Here is a 22,866-nt window from a genome sequence, read left to right as displayed (position 1 = left end):
TGGCGGCTGAATGTGAGAAAAAAAACCGGAGTAACTTATTCGAAACATTTCTTGAATGGGAGAAGAATCAGACTGAGCAGGCTATTACTACACACTGTACAATGAGATGACAAAGATCTGGGACACCTCGTAATATCTCCATGGACCTCCTTTTACCCAGTGTAGTGCTACAGTGCCACGTGACATAGATTCATCAAGTCGCTAGAAGTCCCCTGCAGAAATATGGAGCCGTCGATAATTGCGAAAGTGTTGTCAGTGCAAGATCTTTTGCACGAACTGACATCTCGATTATATCCCATAAATGTTTCATGTGATACACGTCGAGCTATCTGGGTGGCCAGATTATTCGCTCGAACTGTCCACAACATTTTTCAAACCAACCGTGAAGAATTATGGCCCAGTGACGTGACATCGCTGTTTGGGCATATTAAGTGCATGAATGGCTCCAAATGGTCTCTAACTAGCCGAACGTAACGACTTATAGTCAATGATCGGTTAAGTTGCACCAGACCACTCAGTCCATACCATGTAAACACAACCAACACCATTATGGAGTCACAACCCGCTTGCAGAGTGTCTTGTTGATAACCTGAATCCATGGCTCCGTGAGGTCTCCACCACAGTTGAACACTACCATCAGTTCTTACCAACTGGAATCGGGACTCATCTGACCAGGCCACGGTTTTCCAATTGTCTAGAGTTCAACCGATATGATCTTGAACCCAGGAGAGACGCTGCAGGTGATGTCCTGTTAGCAAAGGTACTTGTCGGTGGTCTGCGGTGCGACCCACACTGATTTCTGCGGATATTTCACGCAGTGTTACTTGTGCGTTATTACTGACAGCTCTACGCAAACGCTGGTGCTCGCTGTCGTCAAATGAAAGCGGTCGACTACCGTGTTGTCCGCGGTGGGACATAATGCCTGAAATTTGGTATCTAGAACCACTCTTGGGACTGTGAATACCATGTAGCTCCAACTACCATATTGCGTTCAGTCTGTTAATTCTCATCGTCTGGTCATAATTGCGTCGGAAGCCTCTTCACATGAATCACCTTGTGTACGCAATGCTACCGCCATCGCTATATTTGCATAATACTATCTCATGATTTTTTTGACCCCGGAGTAAATTTAAATTGTGCAGGGGATTGCCGCTAGCGGAGCTAGTTAGTGACTGCCAGAAATGAGAAGAAATTAGGTAGATTAAGGTGCTACAGTGATCGAGGATTTGCGAATGTGTACTAATACGAAAAGCAGTAATGAAACTAGTGGTGAACTGATTTGTAGCTGCTAGAGAGATGAATTACTTAATGTGCATTACGATATTTTTGGAGATCGAAAACCGATAAAAAATCAACAATGACTGTATAAAAAGATCTTGCAATACTCATCTCTGTCTATCCTTCTATGAGATCTAGAGCACCATAAGCAACTGCGCCCACGCAGTGTTCCTCGAGCTTCCGCAAGGCATTCGATACACGATCGTTTAATGAACAAAATACAAACATACCGAGTATCGGAGCAAATTTTGGGACTGAATTCAGTATTTCCTCCCAGATAAAGGAAACCACCTCATGTAGATATAATTTAGGAAGTAACTAAAGGGAGTGTTGTTTAAGAGCGACAGTGTAGGCATAGTTGGGGACGTTCTCAAACTATGATTTTTTTAAAGAGAAATGTTGCATCGCCAGAAGACAGTTACAAAATGTAGGAAGACGTGTAGAGGGACTGCTAGCTAACAAAGAACATAAATAAATATTTCACGTTGACGATAATAACTGCAAATAGTTTGTTGTTCTCAACCAGACCTCTGGCGTGTTTCGTGCGGCCCGTCACGAATTCCTCTCCTGTGCCAATCTCTCCATCTCAGACCAGCACTTGCGCACAATGACCTCAATTATTTGTTTGCTGTATTCTAATTTCTGTCTTCCCCTACAGCCTTCACCCTCTGCCGCTCTCTCTAGTATCACCGATGTTATTACCAGATGTTTTTACATTGTCCTATCATCCTGTCCCTACCGTTCTTATCAACGTTTTAAATCTTTCTCTCCTCGCTGATTGTGCGGATATCCTCCTCCTCTCTTCTTATCAGTCCACCTAATTCCCAACATCCTTCTCTAGCGACGCATCTCAAGCGTTTCGATTCCATCCTTTTCCGGTTATCTCACAGTGCATGATTAACTTTCATACAATGCAGTACTCCAAATGTCCGTCCTGAAAAATTTCATTCTCCAAGTCCGATGTTTGATACTGGTAGAATTCTTCGGCCGGAAATGCCGTCTTTGTCAGTCCAAGTTAGCTTTATATGCCCTCCTTGCTTCGTCCGTCGTGGGTTATTTTGCTGTCTAAGTAACAGAATTCGTTCATCTCCTATAATTCGCGGTCCCCAATTTTTATGTTAAGTTTAAAGCTAATCTCATATCTGCTATTTCTCATTACTATCGTCTTTCATCGGCTTGCTCTTAGTCGGTATCCTATTCTCATTAGACTGTTTATTCCATTCAACAGAACATGTAATTAATATTCACTTTCAGCAAGTATTGCAATGCCGTCAGTGAATCTTATCGTCGATATCCTTTCACCTTGGATTTTAATCCCACACTTGAACGATTCTTTTATTTCCGTTATCCCTTCTTTGATATGTGTCGTAGTATTTGAGTGGAAGTGGAGCTCGATCTGGAGATTGTGACGGCGTGGGCTCAGTTGTAGAAATTTATTAAACATAAAACATTCTATATTATTTTATTAAAGTCCGCGACCGTTTATGATATTTGGTGGATCGTGGAACCAGCCACAAATACTTTTCAAATATATTTGTTTTAGTGCCATAACCGGTTCCGGGCTACCATGTCCATCTTCAGAGGCTAATATTTTTCGTTACATATATGTTTTGATCAACAGACGACCTGCTGTTGATGAAAACATAATCTATGTAACGAAAAATATTAGCCATCTCATGATGAGTGTGGTAGCCCGAAATCGGTTACGGCACTAAAATAAAACATTTAAAACGTATTTGTGGCTGGTTGCGTTAATCACCAATTATAAAATATTCTTCTCGAGAAGAGAAAAATTATAAAAAACCAGAAATTAATTAACGGCCCAGTACAGTTCTTGAAGCCAGGGCTCAACAGGAGACAAACAACATAAAATAGCTGTAACAATATGAAAACAAAATTCAAATCAACTTCACCCCAGCAGAAAAACACAATAAAATTAACTTTTCCAGTTAACCTCAAGACAACAAACTATAAGACAACTCCAAAGATACTATCAATCATCTGCAGGACCGCCTAAGCAAAACCCTCAGTACAGTTTACTGTACAATTTTTTCTTTTTATTTTGGGTCATCAGTGTTCTGACTAGTTTATTCAGTGTTCTGACTAGTTTACTGGGGTCTACCACGATTTCCTTCCGTGCACCAACCTACTCGTCTCAGAGTAGCACTACTGTTTACTTTCAGTCTATATTCTGTTCTCAGGAGACTAATCATTCCATTCAATAACTCCTGTAATTCTTCTTCACTTTCACTGAGGATAGTAATGTCATCACTGAGATCCTATAACCATGAATTTTAATCACACTCTTGAACCTTTATTACATTTCCGTTACTGTACCTTCGATGTATAGACTGAAGAGCTGGGGACAAAGAATGCTTCGCTGTCTTACACACTTTTTATTCTGAGCACTTCGTTCTTGGTCAACCAGTTTCGTTGTTCCCTCTTGTTTCTTATACATATTGTACAGCGTACGCCTATTGGTCTCAAAATTTCTAACATCTTGTACCACTTTAGATCGTCAAACACTTTTTCTGGATCGACGATTCTTATGAACGTGTCTTGAGTTTGCTTCAGTCTTGGTTCCCTTATCAAGCACAGCGTCAGAACTGCCTCTCTGGCGATTTTACCTTTCCTGAACCCAATATGGTCGTGTAACAGATCCTCAGTTTTCTTTTCCATACTTCTATATATTAATCTTGTCAGGAACTTTGGTGCATGAACTTTTAAGTTGATTGTGTGATAGTTTTCCCATTAATCTACCCTTGCTACCTTCGGAACTGTCTGAGCGAAATTTTTCTAAAAGTTTGAGGGTACGTCATACGTCGCCAGTCTCGTAGATTCTACACACTTCAATGGTCGTTTGTGTCCAATTTCCCCTACACACATTAGAAATTTCGAAGTAGTGTTATCTATCTCTTCTGCCTTTTTCTCATATGTTCGAAAGCTCTGTTAAAGTCTGTATGTAATAACCGATCCCGTATATAATCCATACTGACTTACGTTTCTTCTGCTGTCATGACATTCAGACAAATCCACACCGTCGTAGAGGCCTTCAATGTACTCTTTCAAACCATCCGCTCTCTCACCTGCAGCATTAATGTTGCAGGTGAAAATTCTATTGTACCATTACTGTTGCTTACCTTGCTTTTAATTTCAACTGACTTTTCTGTATTCTGAATGAAATCTTCCGATGGACATCTCTTTTTCGCTTTCTAGACATTTTTCCTGTAGTCGTTTCATCTTTCCTGCGAAGCACTTACTTTTAATTTCATTCTTTTCTTTCGCTGAACATTTTTGTTGCTGCTTGCTTCATAAATCAATTGAAGCATTTATTCCAATACCCAAGGTTTCTTCACCATAACTTTCCAAGTAGCTGTTTCGGTCCCTCCAGCTTCTGTGATTGCTCTTTTCAGTGATGAACCTTCTTATTCAACTGCACTGAGGTACTCATCATCGCAAATAAAGTGTTCAACTCATCAGTCTTCTTTTTGGATGGATACGATCCACCACAAATTCTTCTTTGTGTTCCCAAAGTCATGGGGGATTGCACCGCTGTAGCAAGAGAGGGAATAGAAGAGAGTTGCGGAAGAGTATGAGTTCGGTAGTAGTAATGAGAGAGGAAAAATACTAAATGGGTTCTGCAACAAATTTCACCTTGTAACAGTGAATAAAGATGAAATGAAACTTTCCAAGTGTTGAAACTACTGCTCCATGTCACTCGGTACAGTGGTTCGAAAACTACTAGATTTCATAAAAGCAAGTTCCAGCCTTTCTCCAGTGCTAATCCCGAAAATGCTGCAACACGAGATTTTCAATTTTCTTCTGTGTTAAGTAATTCTGCTTCACATGAATGACGATATTTTAATTTTCTTACTTACTTCGAAGCAAGGAACTTGTAATCAAAGCTGTTTTCCTTGTGGTTCTGTTTCTGTGGTTGGTAATTTTTTGTGTCTGGGAATATATATGTATTTCTGCAGAAGCGCAAAGTTGCCAGTCGGGTCACATGACGCTCATTCAATAACATATTGGACCATGGAATACCTAGATCTTCGCTGGGGCCTTCAGTAACAAGTCCTATATCTTAAAAACATAGCCTTGTTCTGCGTTTCCTTAGTGCTGTGAGAAAGCAAAGAAGGATCTAAGTAAACGGAGGTACACAGTCTCCATAGCAACATTCCTTTTATATGGCCTTATGGTACTAACACAAACAGTTTCAGAATGGATAAGAATACCGTATTTAGCTTAAAACTTGTAAGAGAACTGAAGCGTACTACAGAGGTACAAGTTGATGGAACACAAGAAATACGAGTAAGCATTACAAACAGCGTTTGATGAGAAAACGGTAAGTAACAGAAAATCTAAGTATACTACCTACAATTTGGAATAAAGATAGTCAACATCGCGGTGAAAAACCATACCGAGGCAGTTACGAGTTTTTTAGAAAGGACTAAGTCCTTTCCTATAGTTGTGACACAATGGATACAGAGACGAGAAGAGCGACAGGCGGAGTTGACTGAGATAATACCTGGCAAGAAGCATAGTTGCCGGAGAAGAAGCATATCGGATGGACCCGACTGGTTGCATAAAAGAGTAAAAGGCAGAGTCAAGTGTGACAGAGCTCTGTACGTTAAGCTACAGAAAACCCGTGGGTGGCGGCTTGTGAAAGGGTTGCTAATCGTAGGCATCGAGCGTTAAGCTTTCTACTATCTGTTAATGACAAAAATCAATACACACACCCGTATCTGTCACGCCGCTTAGACTAGTTCATTTACATTTTACATTAGAGTGTATGACGAAAATTGGCAAAGTTACAAATTTAGAGAATTTCGTTTCATGTAATCTGATTCTACTAGGTTGGTGGATAGTCAGGATGTTGTGATACATCAGGAGACAAGATGTGCTGCCGAACAAGTGGCTCAGGATACGTCGCTCCATTTGATACAACCAACAGTGGTGAGGTTGTGCTAGTTTATAGCTCTATTCGCCTTTTACCAGTTGTTTTCAAGCTGAACGGCTGAAAATTACTTTCAAATATTACCTCAGTCCTCCTCAGGATGCAAACGTGAACTATTTCAATTCCTGAATCAGATAAGCGAATTATTAGATTAGCACTAGACGGTATAGTGCAAATACGCAAGAATTAAAAGAGCAAAAGGGGGACGGTACTAAAGAGTCAGAGCTGAGATTAGTAGTTGGCGAAAACCAGTGTAGTAAGGCACAGGAGGAAAATACACTGAAGAGCCAAAGAAACTGGTACACCTGCCTAATGTTGTATAGGGCCCTCGTGAGCACGCAGAAACGCCACAACATGACGTGGCATGGACTCGACTAATGTCTGAACTAGTGCTGGAGGGAACTGACACAATGAATCATGCATGGCTGTCCATCAATCCGTAAGAGTACAACGGGGTGGAGATCTCTTCTGAACAGCACGTTATAAGGCATCCCAGAGATGCTCAATAGTGTTCATATCTGTGGAGTTTAGTGACCAGCGAATGTGTTTAAACTCAGAAGAGTGTTGTTGGAGCCACTCTGTAGCATTTTGGACGTGAGGGGTGTCGCATTGTCGTGCTGTAATTGCCCAAGTCTGTAGGAATTCACAACGGACATTAATGGATGCAGGTGATCAGACAGGATGCTTACGTACGTGTCACCTGTCAGAGTCGTTTCTAGACGTGTCAGGGGTCCCATACCACTCCGACTGGACACGGCCCAGAGCCTCCACCAGCTTGAACAGTCCCCTGCTGACAATCACCGTCCATTGATTCATGAGGTTTCCTCCATATCCGTACACGTCCATCAACTCGATACAATTTGAAACGAGACTCGTCCGACCAGGCAACATGTTTCCAGTCATCAACAGTCCAGTGTCTGTGTTGACGGGCCCAGGGGAGCCGTAAAGCCTTGTGTCGTGCAGTAATCAAGTGTATACCAGTGGGCCTTCGTTGAATGATGATGTTTCGTTGAATGGTTCGCACGCTGACACTTGTTGATGGCCCAGCATTGAAATCTGCAACAATTTGCGGAAGGGTTGCACTTCTGTCACGTTGAACGATTCTCTCCAGTCGGTGCCGTTCTTGTAGGCCTTTTTCCAGCCGCAGCGATGACAGGGTTTGATGTTTTACCGGGTTTCTGATATTCGTACATTCGGCCACGGCCGAAAATCCCCAATTCATCGCTACCTCGGAGATGCTGTGTCCCATCGCTCGTGCGCCGACTATAACACGACGTACAAAGTCTCTCAAATCTTGATAAGCTGCCTTTGTAGCAGCAGTAAGTGATTTAACAACTGTGCCAGACACTTGTTGTCTTATATAGGCGTTGCCGGCCTCGTCGCCGTTTTCTGCCTGTTTACATATCTCTGTATTTGAATACGTAGGCTTATACCAGTTTCTTTTGCGCTTCAGTGTATGTTCGTGCGTTTCAGACATCGGTTACGGCGAATGAACTGTGAAATGTACTAGGCTGACTTACCTCCTCACCCATGTACCATAAACATTTGGGCTCTAATGACCAAGGGACATAAACACTTAATTTTCCTTCCTACAAGCCAGTTTACTGTCTAGAATCAAGAGAAGACTTCATGAAACGGTGTTGTCGAGATATTCTGTATTTTTACAATACAGAACATGTCTATATTGATCGTTGTATGCATGTGTACGATATGCTTGTTTCAGAGTCGCTGTACCCGCGGTTTGCTGAGCCCATCCCGAACGTGACCGTGACGGTGGGCGGCACCGCTGTCATGGCCTGCGTCGTGGACAACCTCAGGGGCTACAAGGTAAGCGCACAGTGTTTACCCGTAGGTCAGTGTAAGCATGTTTCTGTGGTCTTCAGGTTGAAGTCTTGTCTGATGCGACTCTGTACTGTGCAAGTATAAATCTGCTTCCTAAATCCATTTGAACCTCCCTTGACGTCTCAGAATATGTCCTATCAACCTCTCCCTTCTTCTAGTCAGGTTATTGCCACTAATTTCTATCCTCTCCAATTCCATTCATTACCTCCGCATTTGTTGCGTGATCTACGGAACTAATCTTCAGCATTCTTCAGTAGGACTACATTTCGAAAGTTTCTGTTCTCTTCTTGCCTAAAATATTTATCGTCCATGTTTCATCTCCATAGGTGAATACACCCCATAATACGCTATTGGCCATTAAAATTGCCACACCAAGAAGAAATGCAGATGATAAACGGGTATTCATTGGACAAATATATTATACTAGAACTGACGTGTGATTACATATTCAAGCAATTTGGTGCATAGATCCTCAGAAATAAGTACCCAGAACAACCACCTCTGGCCCTAATAACGGCCTTGATATGCCTGGGCAGTGAGTAAAACAGAGCTTGGATGGCGTGTACAGCTACAGCTGCCCATGCAGATTCAACACGATACCACAGTTCGTCAAGAGTAGTGACTGGCGTATTGTGACGAGCCAGTTTCTCGGCCACCATTGACCAGACGATTTCAATTGGTGAGAGATCTGGAGAATGTGCTGGACAAGGCAGATGTCGAACATTTTCTGTATCCCGAAAGGCCTGTACAGGACCACCAACATGCGGTCGTGCATTATCCTGCTGAAATGTAGGGTTTCACAGGGATCGAATGAAGGGTAGAGCCACGGGTCGTAAAACATCTGAAATGTAACGTCCACTGTTCAAAGTACCATCAATGCGAACAAGAGGTGACCGAGACGTGTTGTAAGTAGGCTGTTTATGTTTTCTCTATGTAAGTAGGCTGTTTATGTTTTCTTATTGGCAACGTTACGTAGCGCTCAATATGAAAATCACTGGCTGTGCTGTGTGCAGTCTGTGGCTAGTTTGCATTGTTGTCTGCCATTGTAGTGTTGGGCAGCGGCAGCTGGATGTGAACAGCGCGTAGCGTTGCGCAGTTGGAGGTGAGCCGCTAGCAGTGGTGGATGTGGGGAGAGAGATGGTGGAGTTTTGTAATTTGTCATGAACTGCTATATTTATATATGATGATATCAAGGTAAATACATTGTTTGTTCTCTATTAATATCTTTCATTTGCTAACTATCCCTATCAGTAGTTAGTGCCTTCCATAGTTTGAATCTTTTATTTAGCTGGCAGTAGTGGCGCTCGCTGTATTGCAATAGCTTGAGCAGCGAAGATTTTTGTAAGTGATTTGTGAAAGCTATAGTTTAATGTTAGTCAGGGCCATTCTTTTGTAGGGAATTTTGAAAGTCAGTTTGCGTTGCGCTAACAAAATATTGTGTGTCAGTTTAAGCACAGTCTTGTATAATTGTAGAGAGGGGACGTTTCATATGGCGACCCTGCCAGGATACCTCACTGGAATCTTATGATTTTTTCTTGTAGTTTGTGTATTTAGTGTAGCTTTTGTTTATTGCTAGCGCGTAATTGTAGAGAGAATCTCCTTTGTAGTTGCAGTCTTTCATTGTTGTACTGTAAAACAGTTGTGGCATGCATGTAGATTTGCACCAAGTATTTCGCAGCTATGCAGGTAATTAACTAGATATTTTTTTCAGTGCTATGTTAATGTGTTCTCTTATTTTTGATCTTCAAATTGTGTTTTTCTGTGTTGTCGTGTGAAATACTGTGACAATAATGGCGTGTGAAAAACGTAATACTAGGCTCCAAAGTAAACTGAGAAATGACAGTGAAGACGAAAGCAGTGTGTTAGCGCCGCAGAGTAATGAATTAACAGACATTGAAAGTAGTAATTTGGTAACTGTGCATAGGGAAATGGAGCGGGCGGCAAATAATGGTGTAGACATTGAAACATGTAGAGAACAGGGAAGCATTATCGATCGATCGGTCGGCAACAGCTCGCCTCAGGAATCCGAAATGACAGGAAACAATCTCGCAAATACTGTAGATTCAGGTTTTGGATCCTCACCGTTTTCTCAAATAAGGCAAGACACATTTTCTGCATGTCAAAATGTGAATGTTTCCGGTGCAAATTCACTGCCGAAAAGCACTGAGGAACATGTTCCAGACACCAGTGCATTGTTATTACAATTAATACAGCAAATGGGACAAACACAGCAAAAGCTTCAAAAGTTAGACTCAATGGAACAAAATCTTCGAAAGTTAGATACAGTGGAACAAAATCTTAAAAAGTTAGACACAATGGAACAAAATCTTCAAAAGTTAGACACCACACTTGAACAAACACGTGAAGATTTAACTACTGAGTTACATAACATTGAATCGAAATGTCAAAAAGTCTGTAATGACGTAAACACACAAATTTGTGAGCATTTTCAACCCATTTTTTCGCGGCATGAAAATGCATTACAGAATCACGAAGCAGCCATAAAAGAACTGCAAACCATTGTTCATGAAAATCATGAGACCTTGCAAGCTAAAATTGACTCAGTTGCATCTACCGATTCGGTTACGCAACTTGCAAAAACTCAGGAAAACTTAAAGGACACAGTAGATTCGATTTCAACACAAATGGACACTCTGAAGCTTGGTTGAGAAAAACACACTGAGGAAATGTGTTCATTGTCAGAGAAAGTAGTTGAACTTTTGGATCAGCTAAATAATTTATCTACGAAGGTAGATGATAATCTGAATGACGCAAAACCGGTAGTCTTTAATAACACAGAAGAGAGCGAACAAATTAGGAAACTGAAACAAAATCTGAATCAAATTGATACGCAACACCAAAGAGAAATCCGGGAAGTACAAGATCAGCTGACTCAGGTAATACAAGAATTACGTATTTCAGAGGCCACTCGCGCTCCAATACGGGAAGAGGGACTTAGAAATACGGAACAACCACAAAATAATAACACAGGACACTTCGGAAGTTATGAAAGAAATTGGCAAGGTGCACCGAATTTCGAAATGGAACCGCCGAAACGACGTAACAATGACTGATATGCGATTCGCCGACATGATGACTTTGACTATAAGCTGTTCATTACTACACGTAAATTTAAAACATTTAAGAATTCTGGCAACGACATTCATCCACAAGCGTGGCTCCATCAATTCTCTCATTGTTTTCCTCCCAACTGGTCATTAGAGCACAGATTAGAATTTATGTGTGGCTACTTAGAGAATGAACCAGCTGTAAGAATGCGGTCGGTCATTCACGATTGCCACAGTGAAGGAGAGTTTTACCATGCATTCCTCTCAGCATATTGGTCTCAACCCACACAAGACCGAGTAAAACATAGTATCATAATGATGAGACATTTCGAACAATCAGAATTCTCCAGTCTTGTGAAATATTTTGAAGACATGTTGCACAAGAATCAGTACCTGTCAAACCCATACAGCCCCTCAGAACTCATCCGCATTTGCTTAATCAAATTACCTGAACATTTACGACATATTATTTTGGCAGGACGTTGCAAAGACGACATTGAAGCTTTTCAGGGACTGTTACAAGAATTAGAAATCGACACAGACAGTCGCGGGATGCGAAAACAGGAAAACAATCACTACAGGTCACATCCGTCACAATTCCGTGACGACAGAAACAATAACTGGACACGACAGGTCTATTCTTACAACGCAAATCGTGGCCAAAATAGACACCACCCGTATGACAACCACTGGCAGAGTAATACTTGTTACAGAGAAAGATCGCATTTCCGTAGTAATGAATATGACAGAGATTACCATAGAAACAGACAATATGGGAACAAAAACAATTATGATCAAGGGAGACAGAATAACTTCAGACGCAACGGACCAGCGCGCAGTTACGATTCAGGGAGAAATTCTCCACCATGTGACCGACGAGAAAGAAACTATGGAATCTACCGACATGACGACAGACGATGTGATCGTAACGACAGACCTGAATTGCATCAGAACTGGCGGGATTTAAACAGAGCTGGGCCCTCTCGGCAAGGCGAATTTGTGGAAGTTAGGCCTTCTAATCCCAGTAACGACGCGCGGCAACAAAGAGACAGACAATGACTCGCACCGCAGGCATACACGTGCGCCGGCTGGCTCCGAGGAAAATAACATTATATCTGGTACTGCTAATGAGATTTTAATGCAACATTTTGGTTTACTTGAAAATACATTCTGGATTTAAAGTACTTTCTGTGAGATACCAGATGACACAGTGGTTAGTTTATGTGACAGCTACACGGTTTTATCACGACGCTACTAATGAGTGACAATTTACAATGTTGCTTTTGCGGTGTATCTGTTTTATATCTGCACAGTTTTTCTGAATTCTTCTGGAAATCAAAACATGTTTTATTAGTAACTTTTGTGGTATAGCTACAAGGAGACAGCCTTTTCCATAGCACAACAATACGTTACAGCACAGTACTTTCATCATCACAACAATAAGCGTAATAACTAAGATATCTCTACGCAAAGCATTTCACTTTTGTTTATCATGAGGTAAGTACATTGACTTCTGCAGAACTTAGCTTTCGGAGGACGATAACTACGACACTTCCACAGAGATTATGTTACAAGATGCACAGTTTAGCGCTACAGTACACATATTTGAGTGATCAATTTTATACTTAAAACATTTATTTTTAAAGATTTTTGAATTACATAGAAAGTTTTCCGTGATATATTTCATTCCATTGGTGTAATCTGTAACACCTGAGGGTATAATTACAATAATCCTCAGGGGGGTACCATATTTCTCTAACACACAAATTACACAGCTATCTGATCATGTAACTGAGAGAGACAAACATTTATTTTACTATATCAGTGACAGATGTTTACGTAATTACACAGTTGGATAACTTCACACTTACGAAATTGTATTTTGTCTGTACTTTGAGAAATGCTCACATTTTTCGGAACCATTGTGATACTATGAGAGCTTTGAATGATATGTTTGGTAAGGGAGCATGATTTTAAAGTACGTTTGAGGTAGATGACACTATTGAAATGAGCAGAGAATTTTTTTTACGTTTTGAAATTATTGGAGGAAGTTACGACGATTTTGAGATTTGACTGAAGTGTTATGATGTTATTATTACGACGACGATGTGTACTATGCTGTTGAGGTATGTTTATGATAAATAAGCTGATGCTATATGAGGAATCTGATTATGCTATGTAGCTATTATGATGAAATATTGAAGACGTGTTGATGAATATGAATATGTATATGTGTAATAAGGTAAGGAATAAGGAGTAGGGGTTAGGGACTCTGATTTATGAAAAGGTTGTTGGAAACCAAGAATCGTACTTTAAGAGTTATGAAATGTGTGTGTATATGCATGAATGTATTACAATGCAGACGAAAATTTTTTGGACACTGTTATATCAATAGCATTTTGTTTCTACAGATTTGCAACGCTCATTCTTGACCTGTGAAATATTTCTATGTGAGACTGTCACTGTAGCGGAAACTGCTGTCGTAAATATTTCCGTACGAAAGTTAAGTGACCACCTGCACGTAATGCGTTGTGGCGCCCAGCTGGGCCAGCCGCCCGGAAAAAAAGCCATTAGGTGGAGAAAAAAAAAAAAGAGGCCATTAACCTCGCTTCTGACATTCCTTTGTAGAAAACATTGCAAATACGACACGCTAATAATAACTTGGAAACATTCTTACATCTGCAAACCTGATAATGACAAGTGTCTTTCTATGAGAATTGAGAGCTACTGACTTACGAAATGCCACATAGCTATTGAACGATATTTTTATGCTTTGTACATAATTGCTTATTTCATTTGATACCTGTTTTCCAGCTGTGTTGCAGCATTGCTTTTATAAAATGAAATGCATTTGCTAATGTGAACACTTTCTGTCAACAGATCTATTAAATAATTATTTTATGATCCACATTCTTTAAAAAAGGAGCACTTGGAAAGGAAAGAACAATAAGAAGGAACTAGTAACAGTAACACATAATTTTCTTTTCAAGTACTTGGTAATTTCTTTTGTAGAATAAATTGTGATGCATCACTCTAATGTTAAGATGTGACATAGGTATTAGACATGGCCATTTTAGTGTAATATTTTTTCTGCATGCGCTATGTCATGTTTAGGTATAAGTTGCTGCTGTTTGCCAGGCATAGTGTTATTGAATTTGACTTTTGCTAATTTATGCTGCTAGCTTTGCCAATTTGCATTTTTTGTCATTGCTGTTTATATTAATTGTTTTATGTGATGCTGCATTGCCTCGTCCCTTAGTTTAATATCTGAGCCCAGTAGATTTAAGTTAGCTTAAGAGGGGGTAGACTATAAGAAACGAACTATGGAGAATAGGGGAAGAATGCTTTGAAAGTTACATGAAAACGGTTTGGGCCTAAATGAGTATTGTACAATGAGCCATATTTATTTTGAAAGAAATATGAATAGAATACAGAAAGCAGGTATAGATAGGACTTTTTGGGAATAATGACGAATGAAGGGAGATCTCCGAGAAATAAAGAAAGTTTTGTTTGCAAAATACTGCAGTACAACAAACCCTGTCCTTTCCTTTTGTATTATTCCGCTGTATGTTTATGTACCCTTGTGTATTTGTCTTTTTCCTGTCTTTATGTGTTTAGCTAATAAGATTTATGTTGTAGAATTTTTCAAATACCATGTTATTTTCTTTGTAAAGATGTTTATACATTATTTATTCTGTTCTGTCTTAATGTTCATGTGTGAAGTTGGTGTTTCGAAAGTTATTCTGATCTTTTATGTATGTACTCATGTCATAATTCCTGGAACACTGACGTATATGTTATTTCGATTCTTTTGTAAAGCTTGTACTACAAATGTTCTCTGTATTGTTATGTTCTTTAATGATATATTTTGTACCTTTGTTATTGTATTCTTATGTTATAAATTTGTAATTGTCACCAGTTCATGATATTATTAACTTGTTAGTTACATTTCACTGCACACGTTTCTGTTGGTCATAGTATATGGACAATATGTGAGAAGTTGGGACTGTTCGTGTTTGCACGTGTGTTACTAATTCAGCAAACGACTGGATAACAGCATTGCTGGTTCTAAGGACAATTCCAAAAACTTTGTGAGTGCACAAGTGACGGTTTATTGACTTGCTATATTCTCCGCAAGACTCTTCGATGGTGAATGTGCACCTGCACAATCGCAACAGATGGCTGCTGGCCATCTCTACAAGGACTACAGTGGGTCTGCACCTCTGGTGGCCCACCAATACCACAATCTCTACCAGGACTCTAGTGGGTCTGCTCTGTGATGACCTACCTACCAATATTCTTCCAAACTACGACTGACTCTGCTGTGGGTTTGCTCTGTTGTGGCCCATTACCTGTATGCATGTCAAGAGTCAGCACTGTCTTTCCGTTGGAAGGACAACACTACTTCTTCAAGACTGCATGGAAATCCACTACTTCCGTGTGCATTTTCTTCTACTGCTCAGACTTTGAGAAAAACACTATATTTTACCGTAATGAATGATCAGGACTGTCTTTATGGACTGTGACAAAATTTTAGCTTTTGACCAACGTTGTATCAATAAGTGTGCGCATTTGATTTCTTTGTTATTGTAATTATGAAAAATTTTATCAAATCATTATTGGCCACTGCCCAAAGAAAAAATTTGTAAAATTTTTTGTGGGGAGCATGGGGGCTATGTAAGTAGGCTGTTTATGTTTTCTCTATGTAAGTAGGCTGTTTATGTTTTCTTATTGGCAACGTTACGTAGCGCTCAATATGAAAATCACTGGCTGTGCTGTGTGCAGTCTGTGGCTAGTTTGCATTGTTGTCTGCCATTGTAGTGTTGGGCAGCGGCAGATGGATGTGAACAGCGCGTAGCATTGCGCAGTTGGAGGTGAGCCGCTAGCAGTGGTGGATGTGGGGAGAGAGATGGCGGAGTTTTGTAATTTGTCATGAACTGCTATATTTATATATGATGATATCAAGGTAAATACATTGTTTGTTCTCTATTAATATCTTTCATTTGCTAACTATCCTTATCAGTAGTTAGTGCCTTCCATAGTTTGAATCTTTTATTTAGCTGGCAGTAGTGGCGCTCGCTGTATTGCAGTAGCTTGAGCAGCGAAGATTTTTGTGAGGTAAGTGATTTGTGAAAGGTATAGTTTAATGTTAGTCAGGGCCATTCTTTTGTAGGGAATTTTGAAAGTCAGATTGTGTTGCGCTAACAAAATATTGTGTGTCAGTTTAAGCACAGTCTTGTATAATTGTAGAGAGGGGACGTTTCAGTGTAACAAACGGCACCCCATACCATCATGCCGGCTGATACGCCAATATGGCGATGACGAATACACGCTTCCAATGTGCGTTCACCGCGATGTCGCCAGACACGGATGCGACAATCATGATGCTGTAAACAGAACCTGAATTCATCCGAAAAAATGACGTTTTGCCATTCGTGCACTCAGGTTCGCCGTTGAGTACACCATTGCAGGCGCTCCTGTCTGTGATCAAGGGTAACCGCAGCCACGGTCTCCGAGCTGATAGTCCATACTGCTGCAAACGTCGTCGAATTCTTCGTGCAGACGTCTTGCAAACGTCCCCATCTGTTGACTCAGTGATCGAGACGTAGCTGCACGATCCGTTACAGCCATGAAGATAAGATGTCTGTCATCTCAGCAGCTAGTCATACTTGGCCGTTGGGATCCAGCACGGCGTTCCGTATTACCCTCCTGAACCCACAGATTCCATATTCTGCCAACAGTCATTGGACGACGACCAACGCGAGCAGCAACGTCGCGATACGATAAACCGCAATCGCGATAGGTTACAATCCGACCTTTATCAAAGTCGGAAACGTGATGATACGCATTTCTCCTCCTTACACGAGGCATCACAACAACGTTTGACAAGGCAACACCGGTCAACTGCTGTTTGTGTATGAGAAATCTGTTGGAACCTTTCCTCATGCCAGCACGTTGAAGCTGTCGCCACCGGCGCTAGCCTTGTGTGGATGCTCTGAAAAGCTAATCATTTAATTACTATTAAAAACAGTCTTGATCACGATTTATTTTACAAGGTGACCGGTTTCGACCACTACTGTGGTCATCTTCAGACCTACAAGATGTATACAAAGCACTAATTAGTGGGCTACATGCATTAATGAAAATACATAGAGTTATACGGCTATAAAGCTATAAAACGTTGAATTACCATTGAGTGGGAACCCCTTTCTGTTGGAGAATCACAACTGGAGAAACCAGTGCACGTCTTACTTTATATAATGGAGGCTCCACCCACTTCTGACTGCATGATGTCTTTATTAACCAATGAGTTATAAGTCGAATTACAATTTAAAATTTCTTAGTTAAAAGAACATTGTCAAGAATTAAAAATAAATATACATTAAACTTAGCTTATTTAACAGCTATTGTCAATTAAAAAGCGTTAAAAATATTTAAAAATGTAGGAAAATGAACATCAGTTTGGCAGTACATGGGTTGCCCTCTCGTGGCCTGTCAGTGAACCATTTGGAACCACTGGTTGCTATGGTGAAGTTAGACGCCGTTGCAAAGATGAAGGAGCAAGCTTTTTCCACTGAAGTTGTTGTAGAGTCGATAGTTGAACTAGTGGTTGCCATGGTGAGGACAAACGCCAATGCAAAGATGTGGCAGCAGGCTTCTTTCCAATGAAGTTGTTGCGAAGTGGAATGGAAAAGACTGTGGCGTCAGACGATGTATTATTGAGCAGCAACTTGTCTTTATTGAAACGAAAAGAGTAAGCTACAATAATCTGTAGCTGACATATATAACTCATGCTGCACAAATACGCTATGAAGTAGTTGACCGTATATATGAAATATTATCTATGAATTTAGTATGTAGATTACAAGTGCCATTTTTTTTTTTATAAGGCATTGCTATTCCTCAAGTTACATACCAGTCATATAAGCAAATAAAATTGAAAGAATTTAAAATTATAAAATTATTAAATTATGAGCCATTGTCAATAATAAAATAAAACGATGTGAATTAGCAGTCTAAAAGCATAAAAGCAATAATTCTAAAACAGATAGTCAATCATAAAATAATGTTTGCTAAAATACAATTACAATGTAAAGATAAAATATTTGCTAAAAGTCTTAATAATTTGAAAGACCTTTTTTTAAAACAAATACAGAAGAGTAGACATTCTAAAGCAGATCATCGAAAAGCTCAAAGAAATGTTTGTCTTTGAACTGAAGTTGTTCGTTTAAAACAGATAATGGATTACTTTTGTGAAGTGAAAAAATTTCAATTTCTTCTAAGGTATTTAGCAGTGGTCCTTTTGGCACAGTATGTAATATTTTCAAATTGCTAGAAATGCAACCCTCAGAATGATTGTATTCATCAAGATGTTGACCGAATATTGATTTGATACGTGCAGCACCAGTAGTATGTTCTCTGAAACGTGTTAAAAAGTTTCGGCCAGTTTGGCCAATATACTGTTTCTCACAGTCATTACATATTATTTTATAAACACCTGACTTTTGGTATCTATTTGAGTCTCCAATTGTGTGTTTCAGTTTCATCTGTAGGGGGTTATTAGTTTTAAATGCTATTGCCACGCTTGTGTTCTTAAATAATTTATTTATTTTATCTGAGATAGGTCCCATGTATGTCATTTGTGTAAATCTCTTCTTGGAATTTATAATGGCATCATTTTTTTCTTGTAATTTTTTATATAACAGATCAACCTGATGGGAATTATAATTGTTAGCAACTGCTATCTGTTTTAATGTATCAATTTCCTTTTGGATTGCATCATGTTGGAGAGGTAATTTCAGTATCCTATGTATCATAGTTTTAAAAAATGCCATTTTGTATATTAATGGATGGCATGATGTAGCATTTATTATTACGTCGGTTGATGTGGGTTTTCTATAAATAGAAATATTATTTCTTCCATTCTGTTTTGTAATTGTGAGGTCAAGGAAATTAATACTATTTTTACTTTCATGTTCTACTGTAAATACAAGTTTTGGATGTAAATTATTTAAGTTGTTAGCGAAAGCATCAATTTCTTCCTTAGAGCCGTTATATAATAGCAGTGTGTCGTCAACATATCTTTTGTAGTATATAATTTTAATTGTTATTTCTGGATTATTTTTGAAAAATTGGATTTCAACATAGTTGACGAAGATATCTGCTATATTGCTAGCCAGGGAACTTCCCATTGCAAGTCCATCTTCTTGTATGTATATTTTATTATTAAATGAAAAATAATTAAAATCTAGAGTAATTCTTAACAGTTCAATGAATTCTACTATTTCTTTGGGGCTCATGATTTTGTGATGCGTTAAATTATCATTAATAATAGAGATAGTCTCTTGAATAGGTATATTTGTGTAAAGATTTGTGATGTCTAACGATGCAAACCTTGCGTTTTTTGGAATATCCACATCATAAATTAACTTAGTTAATTCGAAACTGTTTTTAATGCTATAATTTTCTTCATAAACATAGAAGGACTTTAAGATTTGATTGAGCTTTTTGTTTAGGTTATAAGAGGGACAGTTGGTATTGTTAACAATTGGACGAATTGGTAAGTTTTGTTTGTGTAATTTGATTTGCGATCTCAACTTAGGTAAAGTGGGGTTCATAACTTTAAGTGTTATTTTATCTTTAGGTGAAAGTAAAGAGTCACTATCATCAATTAGTTTTTTAATTTTTGTTTGAAATCTTGAAGTCGGGTCTTTATTAACCTCAGTTATTCCATTAGCGTTAAAAAATTGTAAAGTTTTAGAAACATAATCATCTTCGCTAACAATGACTAGAGTATTCCCTTTATCTGCCATGATTGCAATAGCTTTATTAGTTATTAAATTCTGGTTGATTTGCTTTACAAGTTTTAATTCATTATTATGTTTATTTTTATCTTTTTCATTAGTAATAACATTCTTAGTTTTATGTGCAATGTCACATATTTCAGACCTACTAAATTGTGCATGTTTTGCAGTAATCTTTACATCAGCAACCACATGTTTAGTATTTGCATTGCTCAATTGTGGAGCTAAATTATATTTTAGGCCTTTGTTTAAAAGTGTTGTCTCGGCAGGAGTAAAAGAAATTTTGGTTAGATTGGTTACTCTTGGATGAAAGTGATGTACATTTGGTGAAACATCTTGTGAACACATATTTTGGTGACTAACAAGGCCTGCAAGTTTCTTATTATGCTTATTAAAAATAGTTTCTCGCACTGCATTAATTTTCTCATCTGTAAAGTTAAGTAGCTGTGAAAATATTAATGGTGACAACTGACTGCTAATTTTTAAATGTAAATTGTACATTTCAAGATTTAATGCATCTTTTTCTTTATATGCATCTTTAATTTCAGATCTGATCCACAGAATGCTGCTCTTCTGTCGTAAAAACTTTTCTATATTTGATCTGGTATTAAAACTAATTTTTACATAATTAGGAATCATATTATTCATCAGGCATTGTTTGTTAAAAGATATTTTGGTATTAAGTTTTATAATTTTAGTGCGTAACCCTCTAAACGTCTTGTAATCTCCCAATACCTGACTAGGCAATAATTGAATTACTTTTGAATGCATTATGGGAACAGCAGTGATCAATGTCTTGTAAATAATTACTATTAAAAACAGTCTTGATCACGATTTATTTTACAAGGTGACCGGTTTCGACCACTACTCTGGTCATCTTCAGACCTACAAGATGTATACAAAGCACTAATTAGAGGGCTACATGCGTTAATGAAAATACATAGAGTTATTCGGCTCTAAAGCTATAAAACGTTGAATTACCATTGAGTGGGAACCCCTTTCTGTTGGAGAATCACAACTGGAGAAACCAGTGCATGTCTTACTTTATATAATATAATTTAATATAATTTAGCTCCACAATTGAGCAATGCAAATATTAAACGTGTGATTGCTGATGTAAAGATTGCTGCAAAACATGCACAATTTAGTAGGTCTGAAATATGTGACATTGCACGTAAAACTAAGAATGTTATTACTAATGAAAAAGATAAAAATAAACATAATAATGAATTAAAACTTGTAAAGCAAATCAACCAGAAGTTAATAACTAATAAAGCTATTGCAATCGAGGCAGATAAAGGGAATACTCTAGTCATTGTTAGCGAAGATGATTATGTTTCTAACACTTTACAATTTTTTAATGCTAATGGAATAACTGAGGTTAATAAAGACCCGACTTCAAGATTTCAAACAAAAATTAAAAAACTAATTGATGATAGTGACTCTTTACTTTCACCTAAAGATAAAATAACACTTAAAGTTATGAACCCCACTTTACCTAAGTTGAGATCGCAAATCAAATTACACAAACAAAACTTACCAATTCGTCCAATTGTTAACAATACCAACTATCCCTCTTATAACCTAAACAAAAAGCTCAATCAAATCTTAAAATCCTTCTATGTTTATGAAGAAAATTATAGTATTAAAAACAGTTTCGAATTAACTAAGTTAATTTATGATGTGGATATTCCAAAAAACGCAAGGTTTGCATCTTTAGACATCACAAATCTTTACACGAATGTACCTATTCAAGAGACTATCTCTATTATTAATGATAATTTAACGCATCACAAAATCATGAGCCCCAGAGAAATAGTAGAATTCATTGAACTGTTAAGAATTACTCTAAATTTTAATTATTTTTCATTTAATAATAAAATATACATACAAGAAGATGGACCTGCAATGGGAAATTCCCTGGCTAGCAATATAGCAGATATCTTCGTCAACTATGTTGAAATCCAATTTTTCAAAAATAATCCAGAAATAACAATTAAAGTTATATACTACAAAAGATATGTTGACGACACACTGCTATTATATAACGGCTCTAAGGAAGAAATTGATGCTTTCGCTAACAACTTAAATAATTTACATCCAAAACTTGTATTTACAGTAGAACATGAAAGTAAAAATAGTATTAATTTCCTTGACCTCACAATTACAAAACAGAATGGAAGAAATAATATTTCTATTTATAGAAAACCCACATCAACCGACGTAATAATAAATGCTACATCATGCCATCCATTAATATACAAAATGGCATTTTTTAAAACTATGATACATAGGATACTGAAATTACCTCTCCAACATGATGCAATCCAAAAGGAAATTGATACATTAAAACAGATAGCAGTTGCTAACAATTATAATTCCCATCAGGTTGATCTGTTATATAAAAAATTACAAGAAAAAAATGATGCCATTATAAATTCCAAGAAGAGATTTACACAAATGACATACATGGGACCTATCTCAGATAAAATAAATAAATAATTTAAGAACACAAGCGTGGCAATTGCATTTAAAACTAATAACCCTCTACAGATGAAACTGAAACACACAATTGGAGACTCAAATAGATACCAAAAGTCAGGTGTTTATAAAATAATATGTAATGACTGTGAGAAACAGTATATTGGCCAAACTGGCCGAAACTTTTTAACACGTTTCAGAGAACATACTACTGGTGCTGCACGTATCAAATCAATATTCGGTCAACATCTTGATGAATACAATCATTCTGAGGGTTGCATTTCTAGCAATTTGAAAATATTACATACTGTGCCAAAAGGACCACTGCTAAATACCTTAGAAGAAATTGAAATTTTTTCACTTCACAAAAGTAATCCATTATCTGTTTTAAACGAACAACTTCAGTTCAAAGACAAACATTTCTTTGAGCTTTTCGATG

At 38.1% G+C, this 22,866-nt stretch overlaps 1 protein-coding gene across 1 annotated transcript in view; it reads left to right on the top strand.

Annotated features, from left to right (window-relative positions):
• LOC126455032 (lachesin-like) overlaps positions 1-22,866 on the top strand; it is a 1,182,593-nt gene that overhangs the window by 996,301 nt on the left and 163,426 nt on the right. The window contains exon 4 of the mRNA XM_050091144.1: positions 7,956-8,059. Coding sequence (XP_049947101.1) covers positions 7,956-8,059 — 104 coding nt within the window. The remainder of the gene's footprint in view (positions 1-7,955; positions 8,060-22,866) is intronic.

The sequence above is a fragment of the Schistocerca serialis genome, chromosome 1, assembly GCF_023864345.2.
Source record: "Schistocerca serialis cubense isolate TAMUIC-IGC-003099 chromosome 1, iqSchSeri2.2, whole genome shotgun sequence".
NCBI lineage: Eukaryota > Metazoa > Arthropoda > Insecta > Orthoptera > Acrididae > Schistocerca > Schistocerca serialis.
This window is presented reverse-complemented; position numbering and strand designations above follow the sequence as displayed.